This window comes from Podarcis pityusensis (assembly GCF_964106645.2).
Source record: "Podarcis pityusensis genome assembly, chromosome: 12".
NCBI lineage: Eukaryota > Metazoa > Chordata > Lepidosauria > Squamata > Lacertidae > Podarcis > Podarcis pityusensis.
In genome coordinates this window covers 21,365,820-21,390,994 of record NC_138037.1, presented here as the reverse complement: position 1 = coordinate 21,390,994, position 25,175 = coordinate 21,365,820, and the positions used below count along the sequence as shown (strand labels likewise).

At 44.8% G+C, this 25,175-nt stretch overlaps 1 protein-coding gene across 1 annotated transcript; it reads right to left on the bottom strand.

The window, feature by feature from the left end:
• Nucleotides 1-14,252: 14,252 nt before the first annotated feature.
• Nucleotides 14,253-24,664, bottom strand: LOC308458987 (uncharacterized protein). Its single transcript, XM_080973847.1, has 5 exons — nucleotides 24,644-24,664; nucleotides 21,437-22,037; nucleotides 19,708-20,246; nucleotides 18,857-18,923; nucleotides 14,253-17,571 (listed from the first exon to the last, which is right to left on the bottom strand). The coding sequence occupies exons 2-5, from the start codon at nucleotides 22,023-22,025 to the stop codon at nucleotides 16,034-16,036; spliced, it is 2,733 nt and encodes a 910-aa protein (XP_080829973.1). The 5' UTR covers nucleotides 22,026-22,037; nucleotides 24,644-24,664; the 3' UTR covers nucleotides 14,253-16,033.
• Between the last annotated feature and the right edge of the window lie 511 nt (nucleotides 24,665-25,175).

The window sequence follows — 25,175 nt, the reverse complement described above, 5'->3', positions numbered from 1 at the left end:
AACTTTACTAGTTTATTTTTTACCTGACATGCAGCTGTTAAAGTTTCACCACCACAGCATATCCACATGCATGGCAGGAAGAGCATCACCTACTGAATTTCTGCCTGCCTTGCAGGGGTCCCTCAGACCTTGTGGGGGGCCGGAATTTATTTTTTGGGGGGTGAACGAATTCCTATGCCCCACAAATAACCCAGAGATGCATTTTAAATAAAAAGACACATTCTACTCATGTAAAAACACACCTGATTCCCGGACCGTCCGTGAGCTGGATTTAGAAGGCGATTGGGCCGGATCCGGCCCCCGGGGCCTTAGTTTGCCTACCCATGTTTATATCTCTCCCTAGTATTGTCAGGTACATTGTAGCCAATTACCACAGACCAAAGGGAGTGCCATTATTTGAAACTTGCAGCCCCATACACTAAAAATCTTCCAGAAGTTTTTCTCTCACTAGATGCATGCAAATTTGAACACCTTTCCAGGAAATTTGTTCTCTGGTCTCATGCATATGCTTTTGATGATCTTCTGTCTTATATTCTGAGTGTCATAATGATGACAAGATGATCAGTGGCAAAAAAATACCCAGCAAAGTGAGCAGGGTGTCATGTTAAGCAAACAGGTCAAACTTCCCCTCCTTTTGGAATAGTTTAGGTTTATTGAGTTGCTTCCAAAAACAAAAGTCTTGAAGTGATTGCAAGAAGAATAAAATACGTTAATAAAATCACAGGCCCATTTAATTGTTTATAGCAACAGTCCCTCCTTGTGTAAAGCTAGAGAGACTGTGGGTGATCAAGGTGTTCCCCCCAAAGGAACAATCCCATATGGTCTAAAACACGTAACAATGTCTGTGCCAGATGCTAAAAAGGCCCGGTTAGAAGCCATTTACACCTCCATCAGAGCTATTAACACTTCAGAGTGACAAAGACATTAAACAGGGTCAGGGGAGAGCTGTAAAATAATCCCTCCTGGGATTTCTGGCACTAACCAGTGTTTTACAAGTACAGTGGTACCTTGGTTCTCAAATGCCTTGGTTCCCAAATGCCGAAAACACAGAAGTAAGTGTTCCGGTTTTTGAATGTTTTTCGGAAGCCGAACATCCAATGCGGCTGTCGGCTATTGTTTCTGGGGCGCCTGCACCAATCAGAAGCTGCGCCTTGGTTTTTGAACATTTCAGAAGTCAAACGGACTTTTGGAACTGATTAAGTTTGGTGCTTTTGTTTTTGCTATTTATTTTGCGTTTTTGTTTTTGAGGCTTTTTCGCTTAATTTGTTTTTGTGACTGTGTGGAACCCAGTTCAGCTACTGATTGATTGATTATGTGACTGCGGAAATGGATAAAAGCCCCTATCCAAACAATGACTATCATCAGTGCAGGTAAGAAAAAATAATAATTTTAGTTTTCATCATCTACAATAATGTTTTCTTTATTTCATAGTACAGTGGTACCTCGAGTTAAGTACTTAATTCGTTCCGGAGGTCCGTACTTAACCTGAAACTGTTTTTAACCTGAAGCACCACTTTAGTTAATGGGGCCTCCCACTGCTGCCGCACCGCCGAAGCTCAATTTCTGTTCTTATCCTGAAGCAAAGTTCTTAACCTGAAGCACTATTTCTGGGTTAGTGGAGTGTGTAACCTGAAGCGTATGTAACCTGAAGCATATGTAACCCGAGGTACCACTGTACAGTACATTGATTATTGCTTTCATTTTATGGATCGATGGTCTCGTTAGATAATAAAATTTGTGTTAAATTTCTCTTTTAGGGGTTGTTTTTAAAAGTCTGGAACAGATTACCGTAATCCAGTTTGCATTACTTTCTATGGGAAAGCACGCCTTGGTTTTGGAACGCTTTGGTTTTGGAATGGACTTCCAGAACGAATTAAGTTTGAGAACCAAGGTACCATTGTATATCATGAAAATAAAGGAACAAGGTATACATCACACAGGACAAGTTACTTCCCCATGCAGCTCAAGAACCCAAATGAGTCCTCTATTCTGGGACTGCATTAGATTTGGCTTCCTAGGTCACCATCTTTTTGTTTGTCTCTTTCAAGGATATGTATCTTCTATGCATTTGACAACCGCCCGGCACACAAAAAATGCAGGTGAGCCTTTTGGCTGATCTATGCTGAACTTTTAAAGTGCATTTGAAGTGCATTCTTGCCCTCAGAGAATTCTGAGCGCTGTATCATAGAATTACAGAACTAGAAGGGACCCCGAGGGTCATCTAGTCCAACCCCCTGCAGTGCAGAAATCTTTTGCCCAACGTGGGACTCGAACCCGCAACCCTGAGATTAAAAGTCTCATGTTGTACTGACTGAGCTATCGGTTGCAGGGAAACTGTAACTCTGTGAGGGGTAAACTGCAGTGGCTGGAATGTGGGAAATGGGTGCAGGCCAAATTTGGAAGGTCAGAAGTTCATCATGCCAAAAAAAGAGCATGGACCCCAGGAATGAATGAGGTGGGGGGAAATGGCATCTTCCCAGCAAGGACCCTGTTACCCCAAAGGGTTTGCGGTGGGGTGGTCTTCTCAAGGCATCCTACAACTGCCCAGGGACAGAACTGTTTGACCAGTGATTTCAAGTATGTTTTCAGGTGTGTACAACATGCCATCTGGACATTAGTGTGGTGGTAGTGGTTAAATTGGGACGTGGGTGGCGCTGTGGGTTAAACCACAGAGCCTAGAACTTGCCGATCAGAAGGTCGGCGGTTCGAATCCCCGCAACGGGGTGAGCTCCCGCTGCTCAGTCCCTGCTCCTGCCAATCTAGCAGTTCAAAAGCTCGTCAAAGTGCAAGTAGATAAATAGGTACCGCTCTGGTGGGAAGGTAAACGGCGTTTCTGTGCGCTGCTCTGGTTCGCCAGAAGCGGCTTAGTCATGCTGGCCACATGACCCGGAAGCTGTACGCCGGCTCCCTCGGCCAATAAAGCAAGATGAGCACCTCAACCCCAGAGTCGGCCACAACTGGACCTAATGGTCAGGGGTCCCTTTACCTTTACCTAGTGGTTAAATTAGGACCAAAGAGACATTAAAATCTCATCAGTTCTTCATCCTGAAAATTACTTTCAATTTCACTGAAGTGGGCACAATCCTGAAATTAGGGGCCCATGTTCCCATTCTTAAATGCCTGAGAAAAGAGCCTGTGGTTCCTCATTTTTCAAGGTGCATTTCTCTCCCTCTTTGTCAATGTCACTTTAAGAGACAAAGAAAATATTCTGCAGATCTCAGCAAGCCCCAGGGCTATGCTTTGTCATTCATTCTGCAACTTGACCTCTAAAGCTGAGTTGACTGTGGTAAGGGCCATTTTAACACCCATCCCTGAGATACATAATCCACAAACGACTGCCTGTTCTACTGTGGGAAGCCTCATGCAGCAGCAGTGCTAATAAAGTTGCCATTCCAATAAGTTTAATGAGAATGAACTAATAGGCTTTTAATGCTGTCACTCCCAGTCATAAGAGGTAAGTGGGTTGCTTGCCCTCTATACTGCGTAAGTGCCTAGCTGTCCGTGGCAATCCCAAAAATGCAACTGCAGCACTAAACTTGACACAACTTCATTGTAATTGGTAAAGTGCCTGGTTTCTATCATTTGTCAACAGGGAGGGGAGCAAAAACATATGACCTACAGGGCATGCACAGAACTGAAAAGGAAAGGCTGCTGTGAAGCTGCAAACTTTTTTCAAAAATTGACAAGCAAGATTTGACACTCACTCCTGATTGATTGATTGATTGATTGATTGATTGATTGATGTACCGTATTTTTCGGACTATAGGACGCACCGGCCCATAGGACGCACCTAGTTTTCAGGGGGGGAAATCAAGGGAAAAAAATATTATTTCCCCCCCCGCAGCTCTGGGAGCAGCGGACAGGCTGCACGCAGCCTGTCCGCTACTCCAAGACCTTCTCCCTGCTTTTGCGGGAGGTGGCGGAATTCCCCCACCTCCCGCAAAAGCCCACAGGAGCCCCGCGCGACTCCTGCGGGTTTTCGACCAGGAGGGAGAAGGGACTGAAACGGCCAGTCAGTCCCTTCTCCCTCCTCGGGGAAAAGCCCCCAAGAGCGGCGCGCTCTTTAAAGGGTGTGCGGCTCCTGCAGGCTTTTCTAGGAGGTGGGGGAATTCCCCCCCTCGTAGAAAAGCCAGCAGAAGCCGCGGAGCCCCTTTAAAGAGCACGAGGCTTTTGCGGGCTTTTGCGGGAGGTGGGGGAATTCCCCCATCTCCCGCAAAAGCCCAAAGGAGGGAGAAGGGACTGACTCGGCCAGTCAGTCCCTTCTCCCTCCTTGGGGAAAAGCCCCCAAGAGCCGCTTGCTCTTTAAAGGGTGTGCGGCTCCTGCGGGCTTTTCTAGGAGGTGGGGGAATTCCCCCACCTCCTAGAAAAGCCGCGGAGCCCCTTTAAAGAGCGCACGGCTTTTGCCTGCTTTTGCGGGAGGTGGGGGAATTCCCCCATCTCCCGCAAAAGCCCAAAGGAGGGTTGGAGAGTAGCGGGAGGGCGTCGCGCGCCTTCCCGCTGCCCCCCATCCTCTGGGGCTGGCGATGGGGGAAGCGCTGCTTTCCCCACCGCCAGCCTCGAAGCCGGGTTGGAGGGTAGCGGCAAGGCGTCGCGCGCCTTCCCGCTGCCCCCCATCCTCTGGGGCTGGCGATGGGGGAAGCGCTGCTTTCCCCACCGCCAGCCTCGAAGCCGGGTTGGAGGGTAGCGGCAAGGCGTCGCGCGCCTTCTCGCTGCCCCCCATCCTCTGGGGCTGGCGATGGGGGAAGCGCTGCTTTCCCCCACCGCCAGCCTCAAAGAGCAGACTCTCCTGGCTTCAGCGGAAGCAACGCGAAGCCTCCGGAGCGCAGGCTTCGGAGGCTTCGCATTGCTATCGCTGAAGCCGAGGAGTCTGCATTCGCTCCATAGGACGCACACACATTTCCCCTTCATTTTTGGAGGGGAAAAAGTGCGTCCTATGGTCCGAAAAATACGGTATCTCATCTTCCCTCCAAGCAGTGCTGGATTTACATATAAGTGAAACAAAAGCTATAGCTTAAGGCCCCACTCTCGTGAGGGAACCCCCAAAAAAATTAAAGAAAAAACCCCTGGATGTACATTTCCAAAATATAAGACAAAAAACAAATAAAATAAAACCTACATGCAGCAACAGTGTTTTGTGTTGTGTAGGCTCCTATGATGTAAGTAATGGGCCCTGCCTGCTAGGCTGCTCCCTAAAATATCACTGGTTTGCTCATTTCCATATATAGGGTACCTACATTCTGCATGGACTGGTTGCACGGCAACATGTGCAAATGGCTTTAGATACCTATTAAGTCCATATATTACCATATAGCATATATTCAACACAAAAAACAGCAGCAATTTGTTGTTGGCAAAGGACAGCTGGACATAGAAAGGGCCCCATTACCTTCAGCTTAGGGCCTCATCAAACCTAAATCCAGCACTGGCTCCAAGAAGCCCAATGTGGCACACATAGTTCTCCTCTTTCCCATTTTATAATAATAATAAGAACAACAATATTTATTTATTTATTTTATATTTTATATTATTTTATATTTTATATTATTTATTTATACCCTACCCATCTGGCTGGGTTTCCCCAGCCACTCTGGGCGGCTTCCAGCAAAATAATAATTGCTTCCAGCAAAATAATAAAATAAAATAATAAAATAATAAAATGTCGAACATTAAAAACTTCCAACAACCCTGTGAGGTAGGTTAGACTGAGAGTGACTGGCCCAAGGTCACCCAGTGAACTTCATGACTGAGTGGGGGTTTGAATCTTAGTCCAATACTCTTATCTACTACCCTGCCCCCTCAAGGAATTATGAAGAAAAGTGAATCCCATATATATACGGAATATATATATATATTCCAATTTATAAGATACGTTCACTTCATAACACTCCACTTTATGTCCCTGGCTCTTTAGAGCCTGTCAACTTTCTTCCCTCCCACCTCATGGCTTTCAAAATTAACCTTTATGTCATTGCATTTTGTATGTTTTCTAATTCTAATTACACACATTACAAAATAGCTCAAAATTTAACTAAAAATATAGAAAGGTAGACAATTTCTCCTTAGAAGTCTTCAGACAACCCTGCTAGTGATGTTAATTACTTACAATTCAGATATTGTGTAAATTTACTCCAGTCCTTTTGGAATGCTTGATCTTGCTGGTTTCGGATTTTTCCTGTCAGCTTCGCCAGTTCTGCAAAGCCCATCATCTTCATCTGCCGCTCTTCTTTTGTTGGTGCATCTTGTTGTTTCCATTTTGGGGCTAAAAGAATTCTTGCCGCAGTTGTTGCATACATAAACAGTCTTTTATCTTCACTTGGTATCTCTTCACCCACTATACCCAATAAAAAGGCTTCTGGTAAAAGTGAATTCCTTTTACTTGCCCCTGCCCCCTAAATCCCCTGAAAATATTTGGCAGACTTAATCCACTATGGAGGGACTCCTCAGTGTGTACATTTCATCCACTTTAGCCAGAAGGAAACACTATAAGCGTTTTGAGAGTATCTGTTATCATGAACTGGGAGCACTAATCAAAGCAGAGAGAGCACAGAGGAACTCAGAAACAGATAAGAATTTCTAAAAAGCACAGATACAGATAAAAGGCATGTCTTGGAGCCTGTGCACACCAAGACAAGTCCCTTACACTTGAAATCATGCTTAGTCATTCTGCTGCCAGTCAAAGGATTTCACTGTCAAGAGGCACAGGAATTCTCAGTCCTAATAAACAGGATGACCTTGGTTAAAGACACAGCTAAACCTTTTTCAGGCATGGGACAAAAGATCCCAGAAGGAGCCAATGATAAGTAACATGATATTTGAGGAACTGACCCCAATCTCTGGGTAATGACCCGTATCTTGCACATTGCTACTACAGAAAGCTCAGGGAGACGGAGGAGGAGATTCCAGCATTGATAAAGGTAGTAAAAGTAGCCTTGCACCCGAGAAAATAAATTGGTTACTATTGATTCAGCAAAACAGAGCTTCATCAAGTCTGATTAAAAACCTGGAGGACACATAGGTGAAATTGAGAAAACTGGTGTTTTAATCTAACTAAACGTCACCTACTGTAAACAAAAGCATCTTGGAGGATACACTAAAGCAGGGATGAGAAAGCGGTGACCTCCTAGATGTTGTGGGACTACAATTCCCATGAGCTGGTGGTCAGGGATGATGGGAATGGTACTCCAACAACATCTGGAAGGCCACAAATTCCCCATCCCTGCACTAATGAAAGCATGCATTCCACGACTGGTTCCAGCTGCAAACTTGATTGGTGGCAGAAGCTAGGCTGGCAAGCTGCCATTTGAAATTTCACACAGTGCCCTGGAGCAACACTACAGATAGACACTTTTTTCTTTCTTTCTTTTTTTGCAAGCAGCTTTCCCAGTATAATGCATTTTTGTAAACATTCATTGGCAGGAGGACTGTGCTAGAAGATTCAGAGACGTGCATATTTCCAACGATAGCTATGTTTTGGTTTGCATATTAGTCAAAGGTAGCCTCCCTTGATGGGACGTGGGTGGCGCTGTGGGTTAAACCACAGAGCCTAGGACTTGTTGATCAGAAGGTCGGTGGTTCGAATCCCTGCGACCGTTGCTCGGTCCCTGCTCCTGCCAACCTAGCAGTTCAAAAGCACATCAAAGTACAAGTAGATAAATAGGTACCGCTCCGGTGGGAAGGTAAATGGCGTTTCCGTGCACTGCTCTGGTTCTGGTTCAGAATCAGCTTAGTCATGCTGGCCACATGACCCGGAAGCTGTCCGCCGGCTCCCTCGGCCAATAAAGCGAGATGAGCGCTGCAACCCTAGAGTTGGCCACGACTGGACCTAATGGTCAGGGGTCCCTTTACCTTTACTTAGCCTCCCTTGAAAATGCAAACAGTGTCAAATCTTCCTCCCAGTTCAAATTTAGGGGATAAAACTTTTTGGAGGAAGTTTCTTACAAGAGACAGTGGCCCTATCCTGTCCTACTTTACAGGGCAAGCTGGAGAAAGTGTGTTTTCTTTCACTCACCTGGCTGTTTTGTAGGGCAACAAAAGAAGGAAGTTAATATAAAACAGCCCTGTACCAGCTATTCATCCATTAGACAAGGTGATCTTATTCATCTCATTCAGGAGATGTTGCTATTGTGCCTTAAATGACAAAATATTGACATTTTTAAAAGAATTATTGGCTGCCACTGGAATGACAGCATTTCTTACATTGAGCTGTGAAGCCAGGCTGCGTTCAACTCCAAGGGTCATGAAATGCAGGACAGAATTAGCAGGCCTCAAGCATAGAGAATTGGCATCATGCACCTATTCCAGCCTCTCAAAATAATGTTTTGCTGTTTCCCCATGGAAGAAAAATCAAACCAAATGCAGTTCTTAATGCCAATGTTCTTGGCATGGCTGGAAAAGATGTGTTGAATTTGGAAACGGAGAGGTTTTTCACTATCAGATGCAAAATTCCAGGGAGACAGGAGCACATTTCCAGACTACAGCTTTTGGCGAAGAATTTGAAGCTCTTCTACCATTGGGAGGTATTCACAGATGTTAAACATCTGTATAATGCAAGGCGAAATTGCTGGCACCCAAAGTGCAGGAAGGGTAATGTTACGTTTGTGTGTAGACATTGGAAGGAACTGATGCTCTTCAAAGGAATCCAGTTTTGCCCACTCACATATCGTTTGATTCATCTTTCATCTCAACCTCAAATAACAGCCAGTTTCTTAAACTATATTCCCTCCCCCATTCTGTTCACTGATCTTCCCCCTCCAGCCCGCAATCTAGCACAACATTGCAGCCCAGCATTTTGCAGCTGAGAACAACCTACAGCAAAACTGAATGGAACATAGTGGTCTGTTTATTGATGAAGAAGTAGAATTTTTATTTCACCCAAAGTTACACCAGGAATGTAGGAAGTTGCCTTATTATACTGAGTCAGAATATTAGCCCACTTAGTCCAGTATTGCCTGCACAGGTTCATAGGTTTTCTGGAATTTCTGTTTCTCCCAGCCTTGGAAATGCCAGCAACTGAATCTGGAACTTTTCATATGCAATAAGTTTGTCCCTGTACCTGAGACTAAGTCCATCTCCTATGTCCAGGGGCCTCTAAGCAGAAGACAGTTTTCCCTGGGAAGATGTATGCAGCTGGGGGAAATGGAGTCCAAGATGCTGTCTGGTCCAGTTTTGAGTATTTGGGTGCTAATTCTCAATCTAGTAACTTTCTAAAGTTATTAGGGATCATTCAGCAAATTACCACCAAGAAAGAACCAATGAAAATAAGACATGGTTATATTCTTCTTTTATTTTATTTTATGAATGCCCCATATTAAAGAGATGCCTTTTTCTTCTTATGTCTCTGCAACAGAATTTCTTGTTGGCATCAACCTGTCTGGGGAGACCACAGAGGAGTGCACCTTTGGGGGTGAAGTCAAAATATAATTATTATTACTGCTGCTGATATTCTTGTTCTTATTCAAGGTTCTGGGCCAGCCTTTGCCAACCTGGCATCCTCCAAGCATTGTTGGACTACAACTCCCATCAGCCCCAACCAGCATGGGAGTTGTAGTCCAACCAAGGTTGGACAAGGCTGATCTGGACAGATGCATTTATGGAAGCTGGTTGAGCAATTCCAAAATACTCCACTTAACATTAGCATTCAATATGCTCCCAACTATCACCCAGTCATTCAAAGGACTCATAATCCACTTTTTGAGAACATGCTTTACATGTTAAGCTCACAGCATACATAAAAATGCAAGCATTTTATTTAGTTGAGTTGTTCCATTGTCTCCTGTGGGACTTACTGTAGAAAGACTTGAGAGAGGGCAGGAAAGGTGATGGGATCTCAGTTCACATGGAAAACGCAAAAGGATTCCTGCAATGTGTTGCTGTGTACATTTCTCCCAAGCACTATGATTATTTTAAAGACGGGGTTGGGGTGGTTTTATGTGCGTATCACATAGATGAAAGCAACACAACAGTCTAATCCTAAGGCAAAGATCACAAGGCTATCACATCCATCTGCTGGCAATAACAGATGGCAATGCTAATTGTTGTTCAAGGAATTCATATTGTTCTAATTTTCTCGAGGGCAAACTAGGGAAGCAGACGTGAGGCTTTTCCGAAAGCCACGTTTTAACGCTAGTCAGAAAAGGGTTGCAGATTATTTCCAGTTGGTGTCGACAAGCCACCATGGGAAAGAAAATCATGGCACTGGCCTAGGGGACCTGAGGCTCATGTTGTCCAACCCCAAATTTCCTTCTGACTAAAAACACATCTTCCTAGATGAAATCAGCCAGGTATGAATAATCCGAAGAAACAAGGACAGGGTCTGTCTCTAGCACAGCCCCAGGCAACCTGGTGCCCTCCATATGTTTTGCAGTCCCACTCCCATCAGCCCTAGCCAGTACAGCTGGAGGTTACCACATTAGCGAAAGCCAGTTTTGCAGCCCCATTCTGTTTCCTTTTGATACGGAAAGGGGGGGCATGCCTTCCTTCACCCTTCTACCAGCCACCAGAGGGTCCGAAGCGATGACCTCAAGGGCTCCCAACCCCACGTGGACCCCTCAGCCCCCACACCATTACACAAGCACCACACTCTACCCCAAGCCCCATAGATAGAGTGCCTTTTCCCTTTCCTACACCGATCCACTATTACGGGCGAAATAAGCCCAAATTCTTATGCCTCTTTCCCGCTTTATCTTTACTGTGGGTTGACCGTACGAAGCTGTATCCCCCATTTGCTTCAATGGCTGCGTTCTATCCAATCAGAGCCATGCATTCGCTTTGTAGAGCTAGCTCAGCGAGCTCCTGCACGCCTCATTTAACCTCTTGACGGCTCCCCGCTGGAAGAACAATGGAACCGAAACTTGTGAACTCATAAAAGTGTCAAATCTTGCTACAATGTATCTATTTTGTTTCCGACTTCAATCACTAATATAAAATGAACTAAAAATGGACTAAAATCTTTAGAAATTCGTATAAAATCAACCACAACTCTGATTTCCTTGCTTTTGGTGTCAATCGGCTCAGTCTCCTCGGGACTCCATGACACCTCCCCTGCCTCCATGATCCCCCAAGCGAGGCGTCACGTACTCAGGAAGACCCTAATCCGGTCAAATCGCTCTGCCAAGCCCTTCCTCCGGGCGATGCCAGGTGACAGACCATGCATACATGGACCATTGTCTTCCCATCACCGGCACTCAGGAAGTGCTTATCTGCGCATATCTCCAGCTCTGCATATTCCCCCCTCCCTCCTCCATATGTTAATCCGGTGTAACCCAACCTCTCCTTAATGTATTCATGATGTAATCTGTGTAACCCAACCTCTCCTTAATGTATTCATGATGTAACTGGGATGTATTTTGCACTGTATTCTGGGACATGGAGGGAAGTTTCAAAAGTTCATGTCACCCCTTTCTCGGGGTTCAATCTCGCCTTGAACCTGTTGCGCAATAAACTCGGATCTTCTGCAGTTTGCTCCTGTCTCCGGCTGAGCTCATTTTTCTTTCGCAGGGACCCGCGGACTTAGTCCGACGAGCTGGGTGGCAGAGTAGCCCCGCACCCAAATTTTACCGTAACACCTTTACCTTATTTTTCCTTCCCCCGCGACATAATTTCCCCAAGAAATAGTGAAGTCATGAAATCCTCCACCAAGCACAAAACCTCATCAAGTTTTCTCTTTTTTTGCAGCCATCGTATATACTTAGTGAACCAGACATGAGGCTTTTTAAGGGCCTCCTCCTAAAATGTATTCAAGGCCTTTCCTGCAGCCTCTCCTTGCCGTTCTTGTCTAAGCTGTTTGCATACATACAGACACACGCAATAGATATGCTGAAACATGGTCAAGGAAACAATACAGATCCCATTTAAAATGTCAGTGACTGTGCTTCCAACACTTATTCATTCTCAGATAAATTCTGACAAACCAACAAAATTAATTAAAATATATTCTATAAATCAGCCCCAGCAAGACGGGGGACTAAGTATGGAGTTATAACTAACAACTTACTTTAGCAAGTCTGTCTCCACATTTAATTTAGTTATATGTACTTCTTTCTTAATTCTGCTGATTTTATCTCATAAGTATATTACTGCTTTATGTACACCTCTTAAGAGATTTCTTCATGAAGTGGTTTATAAATTTAAAGGGTGGGTTTCTTGTTCTCAAACTGTACATACTGAGACTATACAAAATAACTAGGTAGAAGGATAAAGGTAAAGGACCCCTGGATGGTTAAGTCTAGTCAAAGGCGACTATGGGGTTGCAGCGCTCATCTTGCTTTTCAGGCTGAGGGAGCCAGCGTTTGTCCACAGACAGCTTTCTGGGTCATGTGGCCAGCATGACTAAACTGCTTCTGGCACAACGGAACACCATGACAGAAGCCAGAGCGCACAGCAACGCTGTTTACCTTCCCGCCACAGAGGTACCTATTTATCTACTTGCATTGGCATGCTTTCGAACTGCTAGGTTGGCAGGAGTTGGGGCAATGGGAGCTCACCCCGTCACGTGGGTTCGAACCACCAACCTTCTGATCAGCAAGCCCAAGAGGCTCAGTGGTTTAGACCACAGCGCCATCCATGTCCCTTTTACCTTTACAAAATAACTAGAAGAGTTTAAACTATATAGAAGCCTAGGTAAAAAGTAATCAGGCAAGTAATTGTTTAGCTGGGTAGCTAAACTGGGAAACTGTTGAAAGACTGGAAAGGAAGGAAGGGAGATTTCGAGTGAATCTTTCCATGCAATCCTATGCATGTTTACTTAGAAGGAAGTTCCACGGTATTTGGTAGGGCTTGAACCACAGTAATAGTACAGTCCTGTACACGTTTACTCAGAAGGAAGTCCCATCAAGTTCAGTGAGTTTACAAGTAAGAATCTGGGCAGAGACTTGCAGCCCAGGTGGGTTTAGTTACTGTTGCATTCCTGTACACATTTTCCTACACACACAAAACTCAATAGGGCTTGCTTCTGAGTAGACCTGTATAGATTTACAGTGCATGGAAATTATGAAACTACTCATTGACAGCCCTTGTAAATGAGTTTGTTTTTTTCCTTTTTCTCAGCTTAAAATTATTTTGTGAGCTCCAACACCTCCAACCGAAGAGGAAAAATTATAATTCCTGTCACGCAAAATATTTAATCGTTGGCAATGCATAATAAGCTGAATCCAGCGAATAAAATAAATTAACTCAGAAGTCTGAATGAAATTGCCTCCCAAGAATTTTAATGCTCTTCCAAGCATGAAAATAAAACACATTTGCTTCAGGTACTTGTAACCACTTGGCACAAGATAAATGCGTTTCCTCTCCCTCCCCGTTCTCCTTTCTTTCTTAATAAAACCAACAAAACATCTCCTTGACCAAACAAAACATTTTATAGTATATACTAAATCCTTGTCCAGTTTTGGCCTCCCAAAAGGAACGTGAGTTTTATTTGTGTCTGATGCAAAGCATCTGTAACTCTCTTCTGACGCCACCTGCTTTCCATCTATCAATATTCCCAGAAGGCTTTTTTGCTGCTCTCAGGCGAGGGCCGCAGTCATGCAATTCAGATGCGATTACCGGCTTAAATCACTAGATGGGCCCTATTTGCTTTGAAGTGATTAGATGAAAGCTCCTCTGCATACATCACAGGGGTGTCTTTAGCTAGACTAGTTTGCAGCAATGAAGCAAGCAGGTGAAAGTCACCCTTAAATAGTGGCACAGGCCGTGATGCACCTGTGTTGAGCAAATGCCATACCAGCAAGGACAGTTCCAAATATTACACAATTCCTATCCAGAAAGCATGCCTGTGGGATAATCAGCAGATAGAATGCAGGTCAAGGGACGTAGGGTCCCCTACGTCTTGTTGGGCTATAAGTACTTACAAGAACAGCAGTGATGAATCCTTTGGTTGTGATCCCATTGAGTCCAATGAGGCTCAGTTCCAGGTGAGCCTGCATAAGGTGACAGCATAATTCTGCACACTTCCATTCAGAAGAAAGTCTCCCTGTTTTACATGGAGCTTATTTCCAAGCAAACGTGTACAATACTTCCCCAACCTGGTGCCTTCCAGAAATTGTTCATCTACAACTCCCATCATCCCTACTGGCCATCCCTATTGGTCCAACAATAGGCAGGAGAACACAAGACTGGTGTATCAGGCAACTGAATAGGACCACTCTACAGACAACTTCTTCATATCAGGCCATTAGACAGTAAGTAAGTTAAAAATCTTTTATTTGAATTAAATTCCCTCAATTCAATATATATATATATATATATATATATATATATATATAAACAGATCAAGAGCTGTGCTTTTGCTTTTAGAATATTTAAAGTGATATTTGGCTATAAAAACAAACATAAATATAGTTTTCAGAACGTTCCATATTCTGCATAAATGCCCAGCACAAAGCACAAAACCAAGAAAACAACAGTCACAGTTTGCATACTTTAAATTAATATAATAGAAAAAGCCCCCATGTCGGCACACTTTAGCCAATATACAAAATTGTCTTAAAGCATAGAAAAGGTATCCCAATAAAATCTGTAAAATGTGACACAAGTAATTAGAGGATTAATATTATACCTTTTATAAAATGGCGAATGGATATAAATCAAACCTCTGTTATTTCGCATACAATTCCTGGCAGACCCTCCAAAGTCTGAGAGGAGAATTATGCAAGCAGAGCAGATTTGTGTGTGTTGATTTTTTTAATGGTCACAACTGTCCCTAGTGCAGCCTGTGTGGTTGCAGAGGGATTGCTTTGGTACGGCTAGGACCCAATAAACAACAGAAGAAATATCTTGATCATAAGAGGATTTGATAACAGGGCTAGTTACCTAGACTAGTGGTTCCCAAACAGCCCCCACAGACTACTTGAGAATTGCTGAGGGTCTTGGCAGACACCTTAACGATTTCCCTGCCTTTTGTAGTAATTGCAATGCACTGGGCTTGATCCATTGTGATTTTATAACTGCATTTTAATTGCTTCTTTTATTTCTTACATGTTGTGTTTTATTGCATCGAATTCCATAGTATACAGATTTTGAAACAATGCAATAACATAAGAAATCATAGAAGCTGGGAATCACAAGTGGGGAGAGTGCTGTTGAACTTAGGTCCTGCTTGTGGTCTTCCAGTAAGCATCTACTTTGGCCTGATCCTGCAAGTCTCTTCTTATTTCCTGCATCAAGCAAGGGGCAGAGGAGAGTTTTAGGGAGCATGACCAGTTTGGTACACTGGGTGCCGAGCCTTGGGGGCGCAACAACTATGGTGTGGAATGGAGCGTGAGGGGCACAGGTGGGGGGAACTTTGGCATCGCACAGGGTGCCACTGATATTTGAGACCGCAAGGTCCACCACTGCAAGGGGTTGGATTACATCAGGAGTAGGGAACCTGTGGAGCTTCCCAATCTGACTACAACAGATGGGAGATGGAGTCCCCAGCCTTGGACTGGACATCTACAAAGCTCTTCCTAATTCTTACATTTCTATGATTCTATGAAGCATGGCTCCCAGGGTGATTGTATGGACTTACATGCAGGGTTGGTCCAAGACAATTTGATGCCTGAGGCAGAGGAGCAAATGGTGCCTCTCTTCCTGCCCCAACTCAGAGTACAAATATCCATCCCAGCCGTCAAAATACAATAATAAAAAACTGAAGATCTAACAATTTGCTGCCTTTCATAACACTCAAAATTATGGCAAAGTAGCTTCAGCATCACTCTGTTAATGTTTGAATGGGCAACTACACATCCAAGGCATTGCTATGTCTCAGCTAGATATTAGTCCTGTTGAAAGTCAGCTGATTTAACTCCCTAGAAAAGTTTACCAACAGAGCAGAGGAAGCCAACAAACTGCCCTCTGGGTGTTCGCAGACTCCAGCTCCCATCAGCTCAGCCAACGATAAGGAACAATGGTTCCCCATCCCTGTATTCTGCGTTTTGTCTAACCTGTTCTCTTAGCGAGTTCTGTGCCATTCAACTGCAGCTGGAGAAAGGAGAAAATGCCCAACATGAGCTTACCAATCACCTTTCCCGATTCCTTCCATACTTTTTATCAACTGTCAGTTTCCTCCTGGGATAGATGAAACCCATAAAATGGACAAGCCGGTTCCATGCTGATGTGCAACGTGGTTGACCCTGCCACGCACACAGTCCAGAGAAACAGATATCATTGTACCGTTATGAACTTCAAAGGAGGAGCGAAGCGCAACGCTGGTCCAGATACTTCCTTCTGGCATTTGCCCTCCAACCTGCTGCGCAATTGAATGAGGCTGCCCATGATCACCCAGGAGCTGATTTAGAGTCACCCGGAGCACGTTACACGAGTGGATCAGCTTTATTGAAAACACAACACTGGCGACTCCCCTTTCGGTAAAGACAAAGTATTTCTGAGCAAGTTGCCCAGTAGAAACCAGACGGATCTGCTTCTCAATGGAGGAAACTTGAGTAAAATCCAGTAATTTGTTTCTGACAGCTCCTGTGGGCAGCCCCTTAACGGAGACCGAGGCTGAGAGAGCAGTGGAAACTGCAGATGGGATCCAGATGAGGCTCAGCGTACTAATTCCAGAGCTGTCTCCAAAATAACGAATGTTGCATTGTGCTGGCGAAAGGATCTCAAAGCTAATCAGATCCCCGGCTTCAACTTTGGTGGCCCCGGAGGCAGATATCGACGTGTCTCGATAATTGACGCCAGACTTGTGCACCGTCATTAGTTCTGCGTTAGTGCCGTTTCGGTTGAGATAAGACACCAGGGAAAGCCCTTCGCGGATGCAGGTGGGGCCCATGGAGTACAAGGCTTGGTGCAAAACGAACTTCACCACGCCCCTTTCCGTAAACTTGACAGCTCTGCCATCGTGGGACAAGGTTAGCATGTAAGGGTCGGAAAGGGAAACCAATCTGAAAGTTGGCCGGTAGTTCGTTTGGTAGTGCATCGCGGTGGACAGCTGCACAGTCATGGCTACCGCCCCCGTATCGTGGGATAACCAAAGCAAACTGAGGGGCGTGTTGAGGTCGTAAACGTTGAAGTCTTTACTTTGGTTGCAGAATTGATTGGGGCTCTTCAAAAACAGCCAGAGAGCTTGGCCTGGCTCTACCTCCGCAGTGCCGCTCACACTGACACTCTGGAAGATTTTGCCTTCCGGCTGCTCGATGCGGACTGCGCTCAGCTCGCAGCCTTCCTCCTCCTGGCTGCTGACTTTCAAGGCAAGCTGGAGGAAATTCCTGCAATTGTGTTTCACGGCAAAATTGAAATCGGCCCACATTAGGCCGTGCTGCTTGAAGACCAGGCTGTTCTCTTCCACCGTGACGATGTCCCACTCGTGCTTCCCCTTTATCTTCAAGGTAACGCCGGGATAAATTTGAGAAGCGCCAGAATTTGCCATGGGTAAAATGACGTTCGCAGTCCAGGACTCGGACAGCTTGTTCTCACCGGCTGTTGAGCAAACGGTGTCGCTGACAGTGGAGCAGGGGAGAACGACCGCCCTGTCTTCACACATTAAGCAAGCCTGGCACTCTTGCAGCTCTTTGTTAAAGAAATACTCTTCTCCGCACAATCCCAAGGCAGCTTCTTTTGCTGCAATTCCAAGGCATCGGAATCCTCCTGTTCACACACAGGGAAATATAGTTTCAGTCGCAGGCCCATGTTGCATTATTATTAGTCTACCATTATTATTGCTATTATTATTTGCACTTACTAGTCATGCTGTTTTTTCCCTTTTACACAAAGTAACCCAAAGCAACTTACTAAGTTTTCTGTTTTACAATTTAAGATACTCATTTTAAATCTTAAGGATATCAGTGACTTCCCTTCTTCTCTTTCAATGGTTCATTTTACATATAATAAATCCCTGCATATTTTACAGAAACATTTAGTATTCCTTCATTGCATCCATCAGAACTTATTTACACTGTTGAATTTATCTTGATGCTGCTAGCATTTCCAGCTGTACACAATTATTTCCCATATAATCCATAAACGTTTTCCAATCATCTTTAAACATATGTTTTTCTTGTTCTCTCATTCTATATGTTAAGTCTTCGAGTTGTGCATAGTCTGTCAACTTAAGTTGCCATTGGGACCTCGCTCGTTTTCCATTTTGGGGCTAACAAAACATGGGCCGCAGTAGTAGCATACAGAAATAACCTTTTTCGATACCCAAAGCAACAAACAACCAGTTGCTGAAAATATTTATATCCTGTCTGTCCATGCTCTTAAGGCACCATACAATAAAAACGTAATGTTGCAGAGGCAATATATACCCCAAGAGGGCTGTCATTTATCCCCTTCTAAATTAGATGGGGGACCGCATGTTGAGATCCCTGCATTGCAGGGGGTTGGACTAGAAGACCCAACTCTACCGCTCTATGCTTCTGTGTTGATTAAATTCCATATGTTTCTATTGAACTATTGCCATTACTTACATACAAATATAACTGATAGACCCAATTTTTAATTTGCATGCAATAATTCTGAAGCACGATGGCTGGAGCTGATGGGAGTCCAAAAATAAAAAAATAATTTAGAGGGTGTAGTGAGTCCTGTTGAAGTGGCTTGAAGGGGATGTCCAGGGAGTGGGATATATATGTAACTCAAAACTTGTGTATCATCAAATTAAATTGGGAGAGGCTCCCCAGTATATATTTCATGACTAAGTATGGCTGCCACTAAATTATTTGCAATAATTCTATAAATGCAGCACTTGTAAAGAGAACATACTGAATTGAAATAATGCATTGCAACATAAAAGTGATTTTTTTCCCCTAACAAAGAGTCCTGAAAGCTCTAATTCTTCAGCCCAACTCCACAATTTCCACTTGAAACTGCACCATGAGGGAACATTCCTGCCTTCATGAATGGCTTCATTCACAGAAATGCAGCAATTTACCTGGAGTGTTCAGGCACTTGATCCTTTCTCCACAGATGTTTGGTGATTCAATGCACTCATCTCTATCCTACGAGTAACAGATAACAAGAGTCAGGTTCAAACACGTTGCATTGCTTTGGGGCATCATGCTGCTTGGAGAACGGCCAGTGTGGCCAGGTCAGGGTCCATCAACCGAGGAGGGAGACCCAACCCAGGACACTTTGCCCAGGGGCCCATCAAACTTGGATGTGGACCTGATTGTAGAGGCTTACGGAAGTGAGATATACATTGTGTGAAGGGCCGTAGCTCAGTGGTGGAGAATCTATCTGCCTTGCATGTAGAAGGAGAGCTGCTGCTAATTGGTGTGGACAATATGGAGCTAAATGGACTCAGCATAAGGCAACTTTCTATGTTAAATGTGTAATTTGTGCTGGAGCATACAGGCAAAAGTGAAAAGACTACAGACATAATAAACGTCGTTTGCACAAAAAATAATGCAACGAAACCCAAAAGTATATAATACTGAAACATGGGTACAGTGGTACCTTGGGTTACAAACACCTCAGGTTACAAACACTTTGGGTTACAGACTCCACTAACCCGGAAGTAGTACCTCAGGTTAAGAACTTTACCTCAGGATGAGAACAGAAATCGTGTGGCAGCAGCGGGAGGCCCCATGAGCTAAAGTGGTACCTCAGGTTAAGAACGGTTTCAGGTTAAGAACGGACCTCTGGAACGAATTAAGTTCGTAACCAGAGGTAGCACTGTATTTGTACTTTAACTTTAGTTGGTCTGGCTGTGACCTTTCAGTGGGGCTGTTCCTTTTTGGGGGGAAAGGTACCATTGAGATTCCGAGCACAATGATCTTTCACCTGGCATATCCGATCAGCATTTGTCGAGCACTCAGACAGCTGGAAAAAGCCAGCAGGGCATAAGGTGCATTTTTCACACTGCGAGGGTGTCTTTTGGAAATTACAAAATTCGTCACTTTCACAAAGGCCACAGTCCATTAAAGGTTCCCCAACATCAATCACTTTGGCATCGACTTCTACTTTATGCATGGAGTAGGACTTTTGGAGATGGCTTCTGACTTGGTTCTGAAGGCCTTGGAGATTGGCTTCGAAATAATGTTGAATATCCTCTTGCAAACTCTGAAACGACATTTGCTTCACCGTGTCAAAAAGCATGCCATACTGGACCTTGATCAGATCCATTTGTTCATACATTTTCCTGTGTTGCTCTACGATTTCCCGCTGCTGAGCCACCAACATGCTCTGCTGCTCTGCAAGTTTTTGCTGTAAATCCACAATCACCGCCTGCTGGCTTTTTAGCAAGTCGACAAATTTCTCTTGTCCTTTCGTAAGCTGAAGTTGCAGCACAAGCGCATCCTCAGACGGAACCTCGTTTCCCCCTAAAATACAAACAACCTGGCATTAAAACATAAATCCTTGGTGGTATTTCTCAAAACATCATCAAACGAGGTCACCAGAATGTGTGACAGGACTTGCTGGTGCATTCAGCTTGGTGCAAGTAAATAGCATTCAAGGGCAGAAATAAAGCAAAGCCGTGTGTGTGTGTAATCCATATGGGGAAATGTCCTGCCATTAAACCAAGTTGATGTACCCTATTTTTGATACCCAGAAGTCTTCATCAGGCACTATTTGCCTGATGAAGAGTTCAGAATATTTCAAAGCTTGAATCATTTCGTTATGTATGTGTTTTTCTATTGGCCTTAGCATGTTGCTGTGCTATATTATTTGTTGCAGGCTAAGTCCAGCCTCACACCCAGAATCAGCACACAACATCCTTGGGCAGGTGGCGGAGCTTCAGCTTCAGGGCCCGGCTCCACCAGAGTGCTCAGCCTCCTTCAGAGGATGCAACGTTGCAGAAGACTGCCCCAGTTTGCGGGGTGTCAGGAAACGTGTGAGATGTCGCGCAATGCATGTCACAGACGTGCGCTGTGCGCCGGTCACTCTCAGTCTTGGGGGCAACCTGGCGCCTCTGCAGATGCCTGCGGGAAACTCACAAATGAGATTCGAGCACAACAGCACTCTCCCCTCCTGTGGTTTCTAGCAACTGGTATTCAGAAGAATTACTACGGAAGCAGAGCATAGTTATCTTGGCTAGCAGTCACTGAAACATCGGGAAAGGTGATCAGAAACACAGATCTGAACTGGCTATATATATATATATATATATATATATATATATATATATAATGTTTTACCATTTAGAATATTCATTTAAACATCCTTAAAATATCAATGACTTCCCTTCTTCTCTTTTTGCATATCATAAGTCTCTGCATATTTTACATAAACTAAACCATTCAGTATTCCATTATTACATCCATCCAAACTTATTTACACTGCTGAATTTATCTTAATGCTGCCAACGTTTTCAAGTGTACACAAGTTCCCCCCCATATATTCAATAAACATTTTCCAATCTTCTATAACCGTATGTTCTTCTTGTTCTCTTATTCTATATGTGAAGTCCGCATGCTGCACATATTCCATCAGCTTAAGTTGCCATTCCTCTTAGTTGGGACCTCGCTCGTTTTCCATTTTAGAACTGGCCTAGTTTAGACACCACACCTACCTGGTTTGACATCACAGGTCAGCTGAACGCCCAGGGCAGCACCGCCTAGTTCTGAAGCTGTGTAGGCAAGGTCTTCTCCAATGAACTGGGCTGCCCTCTCAGTTGCTCTGACCAAGGTGGGCTCTTGGCAACCTTCCCCCTGTTTTGGAGGGCATGGGATGGTCTGGGTAGCTGGCCTGGACTTCTGGCGAATGTGCAGAGGCAGCCTGCACTCAATGCCTTTGCAGTCCCGAACGGTGCCATTGGGAGCGCCAGGGCTGCAGTCTCCTCCTCCAGAGCAACTCTCTTCTGCGCCCCTCGTGGCGGCCAAGGCAGCATGTCCCAGGCTGCTGCCCCCTAGAGGCTGTTGCAGCTGCCCTTGCACAGGTGTGGTGGAGTGGGCAAAGGCACGAGAAGGGTGCCTTGCCCTTCCTGAGCAGTGGGGGCCCTGGCAGTGTTGTCTGCTGGGCTGATGTTCGCTGTCACTGCTCCGGCTGCATGGGGGGCTCCGGCAGTGTGCAGCGCCGATGCATCCTCTTTCGCCAGCCAGAAGCCACAGGCAAACCCCTAGCCAGCAACAGAAAGCCCAATGGAGCTGTCTCGCCAGCATCTCCAGCGTCACCTGCAAGAGGAAGAGAGACCTTGGCAGTCCCTGGGGCAAGAAGAAGAGGAGTTTGGATTTGATATCCCGCTTTATCACTACCCTAAGGAGTCTCAAAGCGGCTAACATTCTGCTTTCCCTTCCTCCCCCACAACAAACACTGTGAGGTGAGTGGGGCTGAGAGACTTCAGAGAAGTGTGACTAGCCCAGGGTCACCCAGCAGCTGCATGTGGAGAAGCGGAGACGCGAACCCAGTTCACCAGATTACGAGTCTATCGCTCTTAACCACTACACTGGCTCTCTTGGGCAAGGGGCAAGGAAAGCAGAGAGGCAAGGAAAGCACTGGGGCAAGGAAAGAAAGACCAAGTCTGTGCTTTTAGGGCATTGGCATACAGGTCCAATTTGCAGGTAGCACTCTGCCTTAATATGAACCAGCAAGTGTGCGGATTCCTGGAGTGAAGATCTCCAGTACTGAGTACCTTACTCAGTCCGACTGCTGCAAGTCTACTCAGGTCTAAGCCATGATTTGGTTTAGCTTTATGTTCAAACTCAGGCTTACGTTTGTCTCCCCCAGAAAAACCGCAGGTGGTAAATGAAAAGCAAACCCTGGTTATAACTTTTGGTTTTTCCCCAAAGCAATACAAACCTCAGTCATGGAAGCAGCAGGAACTGGTGAGTAATACAGCAGCTATGAACCTGCATGTTTGCTCATTCATGCTAAGGCATATTTTCGTTTAGCATTACATGCATATCGGATCAAAGAAAGAAAACAACAGTTTTTAAGAAAGATGCTGTCTATTAGAAACTAGAAAGCAGTGGTGTGTTAAGACAGAATTCTCAGTCTGGGTGGACCAAGTGCAAATCCCAGTGGGACAGGCAACCATTGTTATCTCTACTACCTCTCAGGATTATTGCAAAGGCCCGTGGGAAAAATGGTAGAAGTCACTGTGTCATAGTGGTTAGAGGGTCTTATGCCACACAAGCAGTGACGTCACAGGGTCACTGTCCAATTGAAGTGTTTGTCTAGAACAACTGCTGTTCCTACCCCACCCCAAGATGCGATAGCTATGCTTGATAGGGGCAAAACAACCATTTCTCCCATCTTAGCAGGGATTTCTGAAACAATATTAACTAGGCTGATGAGCACAGGCTGGCCAATGTTTACAGATGCCCTAAAACAAAATCCAGATTCTTAGAATAGAGGAGGGGATATTGGACATACCATATTTATCCTGAGGAGAGAAATATCCATAAACAATACTGATATTAAAAACGGAGAACAATAACAAAGCAGCAAAGCATAAAATGTTAGGAAAGCCATTGTTGTTAGTAGAAAAGGGTTCAGATAGGAACATAGGAGGCTGCCTTATACGGAGTCAGACCATTGGTCTACACTGTCAACACTAACTGGACAGCATCTCCGCATTGTTTCAACCTGGAGAACACTGGGAATTGAACCCAGAACCTTCAGCATGCAAGTCAGATGCTCTACCACTGAGCTGTGGTCTTTCCCCCAAGGATTACATCCACAATTGCAACTGACAAACTTCCTTAGAGAGGGAGCTCCACACAAGGATGCCACCACAGAGAAGGCCCTCACCCCTCAAAATCCTAACAGGAAAATCCAGAAAAGGACCTTACTCCAGGTATGGGTGACCTCTCTGTCCCTTCAGTAGTACTCAGCTCCCATCAGCCCCAGGCATCGTGGCTAATGTGGTCAGGGATGATGGGAACTGCAATTCAACAGGTTCTGTATCCCTGCCTTAGTGGATTTCACCAACAACAATCAGGTTTGGATGGAAGAAGACAGCCTTTTAAATCTTGATCCTGGAACTGAATTAATTTTAATGATGAGAAGCAGCACCTCTGTGCCCAGAAGCAAACTGTTGATCAATTGACAGTATTCCAAGGTATCCCTTCTGAAAGGCTCAAACTTCTCTTCTTGTGTTAAGGTGGGGCAGAGCTGGCGGGGGGGGGGGCGGAATCAAACATACATTTTAGTCCGTGAATGTTTAAAATTTGCATTACAGGCAGAGTGAAACATAAAACCTAAAGGGAGTCTCGCAAATGTTGGAACAAAATCAATGACCACAGCAGCGAAGGAACTTCCTCTCAGCCACCCAACCACATCCTAAACATGTTCTTTGGAAGTTAAGCCCCACTGATTACTGCAGGCCTCACATTCCTATACTTAGTAGGATATCACACGTTTCTATTCATCTGCCTTAGAAAAACCGAAAAGATCAGATGCAGCGGATCTGAGAACAGTCCATCTGCAAGAAGAATTCTAGTTAGGTTTTAATAGCAAGCAATATTTTTTTTAATCGTTGATATTTTTATTCTATTATCCTAACTACCTGTCCCATCAACCTTTCAAGAAAGCTCTAAAAGGGTTCCCTTAGCACAACTTCGTTGAATTCAGGAAAAATAACTTTATTCTGGCAGATTTATCCCCATCTGGAGAAACAAAGCTGCAGTAAAAGTCTTTCTCCTTACAATATAGACAACCCCCACTCCCGAGCTGGGTACATTCGCCTATGAACTTTTAACTGACTGTTAAAACACTCTTTAAAAAAAAGAGAGAGCATGATCCAAACCAGTCTTACGGGAGAAAACGAACTGCTTACCTTAAAAATAAAAAAAAAAGAGCAGATAGCCGAAACCAGTAGTTTTGGGGAGATCTAATGTTCTGCTCTTTGGATCTGGACAGAGATGAATCAATGATCGCGTGAAGAAGGCAAAGTTTGTTTTGCCTCCACGGCGGGAAACTGACCTCCTCCTCAGAAACCCTGGAAGGGAATGTTAAAGTGCAACAATTCTTTTAGGCATTATTAGCATCGGGTTTCCCAGGACCCTCCCTTTAACTCTTTAAATCCCGCGCTGCCGCAGAGGCAGGAAAAGGTTCAAGGAGGAGGAGGCTCCGCCGTTCAGAGGTGAGTTGCGATTGATTTAGCCTCCCTGGTTGCAGCAGCTTCAGGAGGAGGAGGCAGAGCAACACTGGGAATCTGGTTACGGAATTAACTGGGGAGCGCGCAGGTCTTGACTGCAGGGAGAGGGCGAAGAACCGCGTTTGGGCGAAGATGAAAGGCTCCTCCTGTCACCCCCGAGTCAAAACAAAAAGTGACGCCGGTATTAGCGTCAAAGCCAATCAGCATCAGG

What these genes read in the sequence shown, in the direction of transcription:
- LOC308458987 (XM_080973847.1), bottom strand. Translation starts at nt 22,025, where the DNA reads ATGCTGGCGAGACAGCTCCATTGGGCTTTCTGTTGCTGGCTAGGGGTT. An exon ending in GACCTGTGATGTCAAACCAG is followed by an intron (nt 20,247 to 21,436) that starts GTAGGTGTGGTG and finishes TTTGTATTTTAG; the next exon opens with GGGGAAACGAGGTTCCGTCT. An exon ending in ATGCTGATCGGATATGCCAG is followed by an intron (nt 18,924 to 19,707) that starts GTGAAAGATCAT and finishes TGTTACTCGTAG; the next exon opens with GATAGAGATGAGTGCATTGA.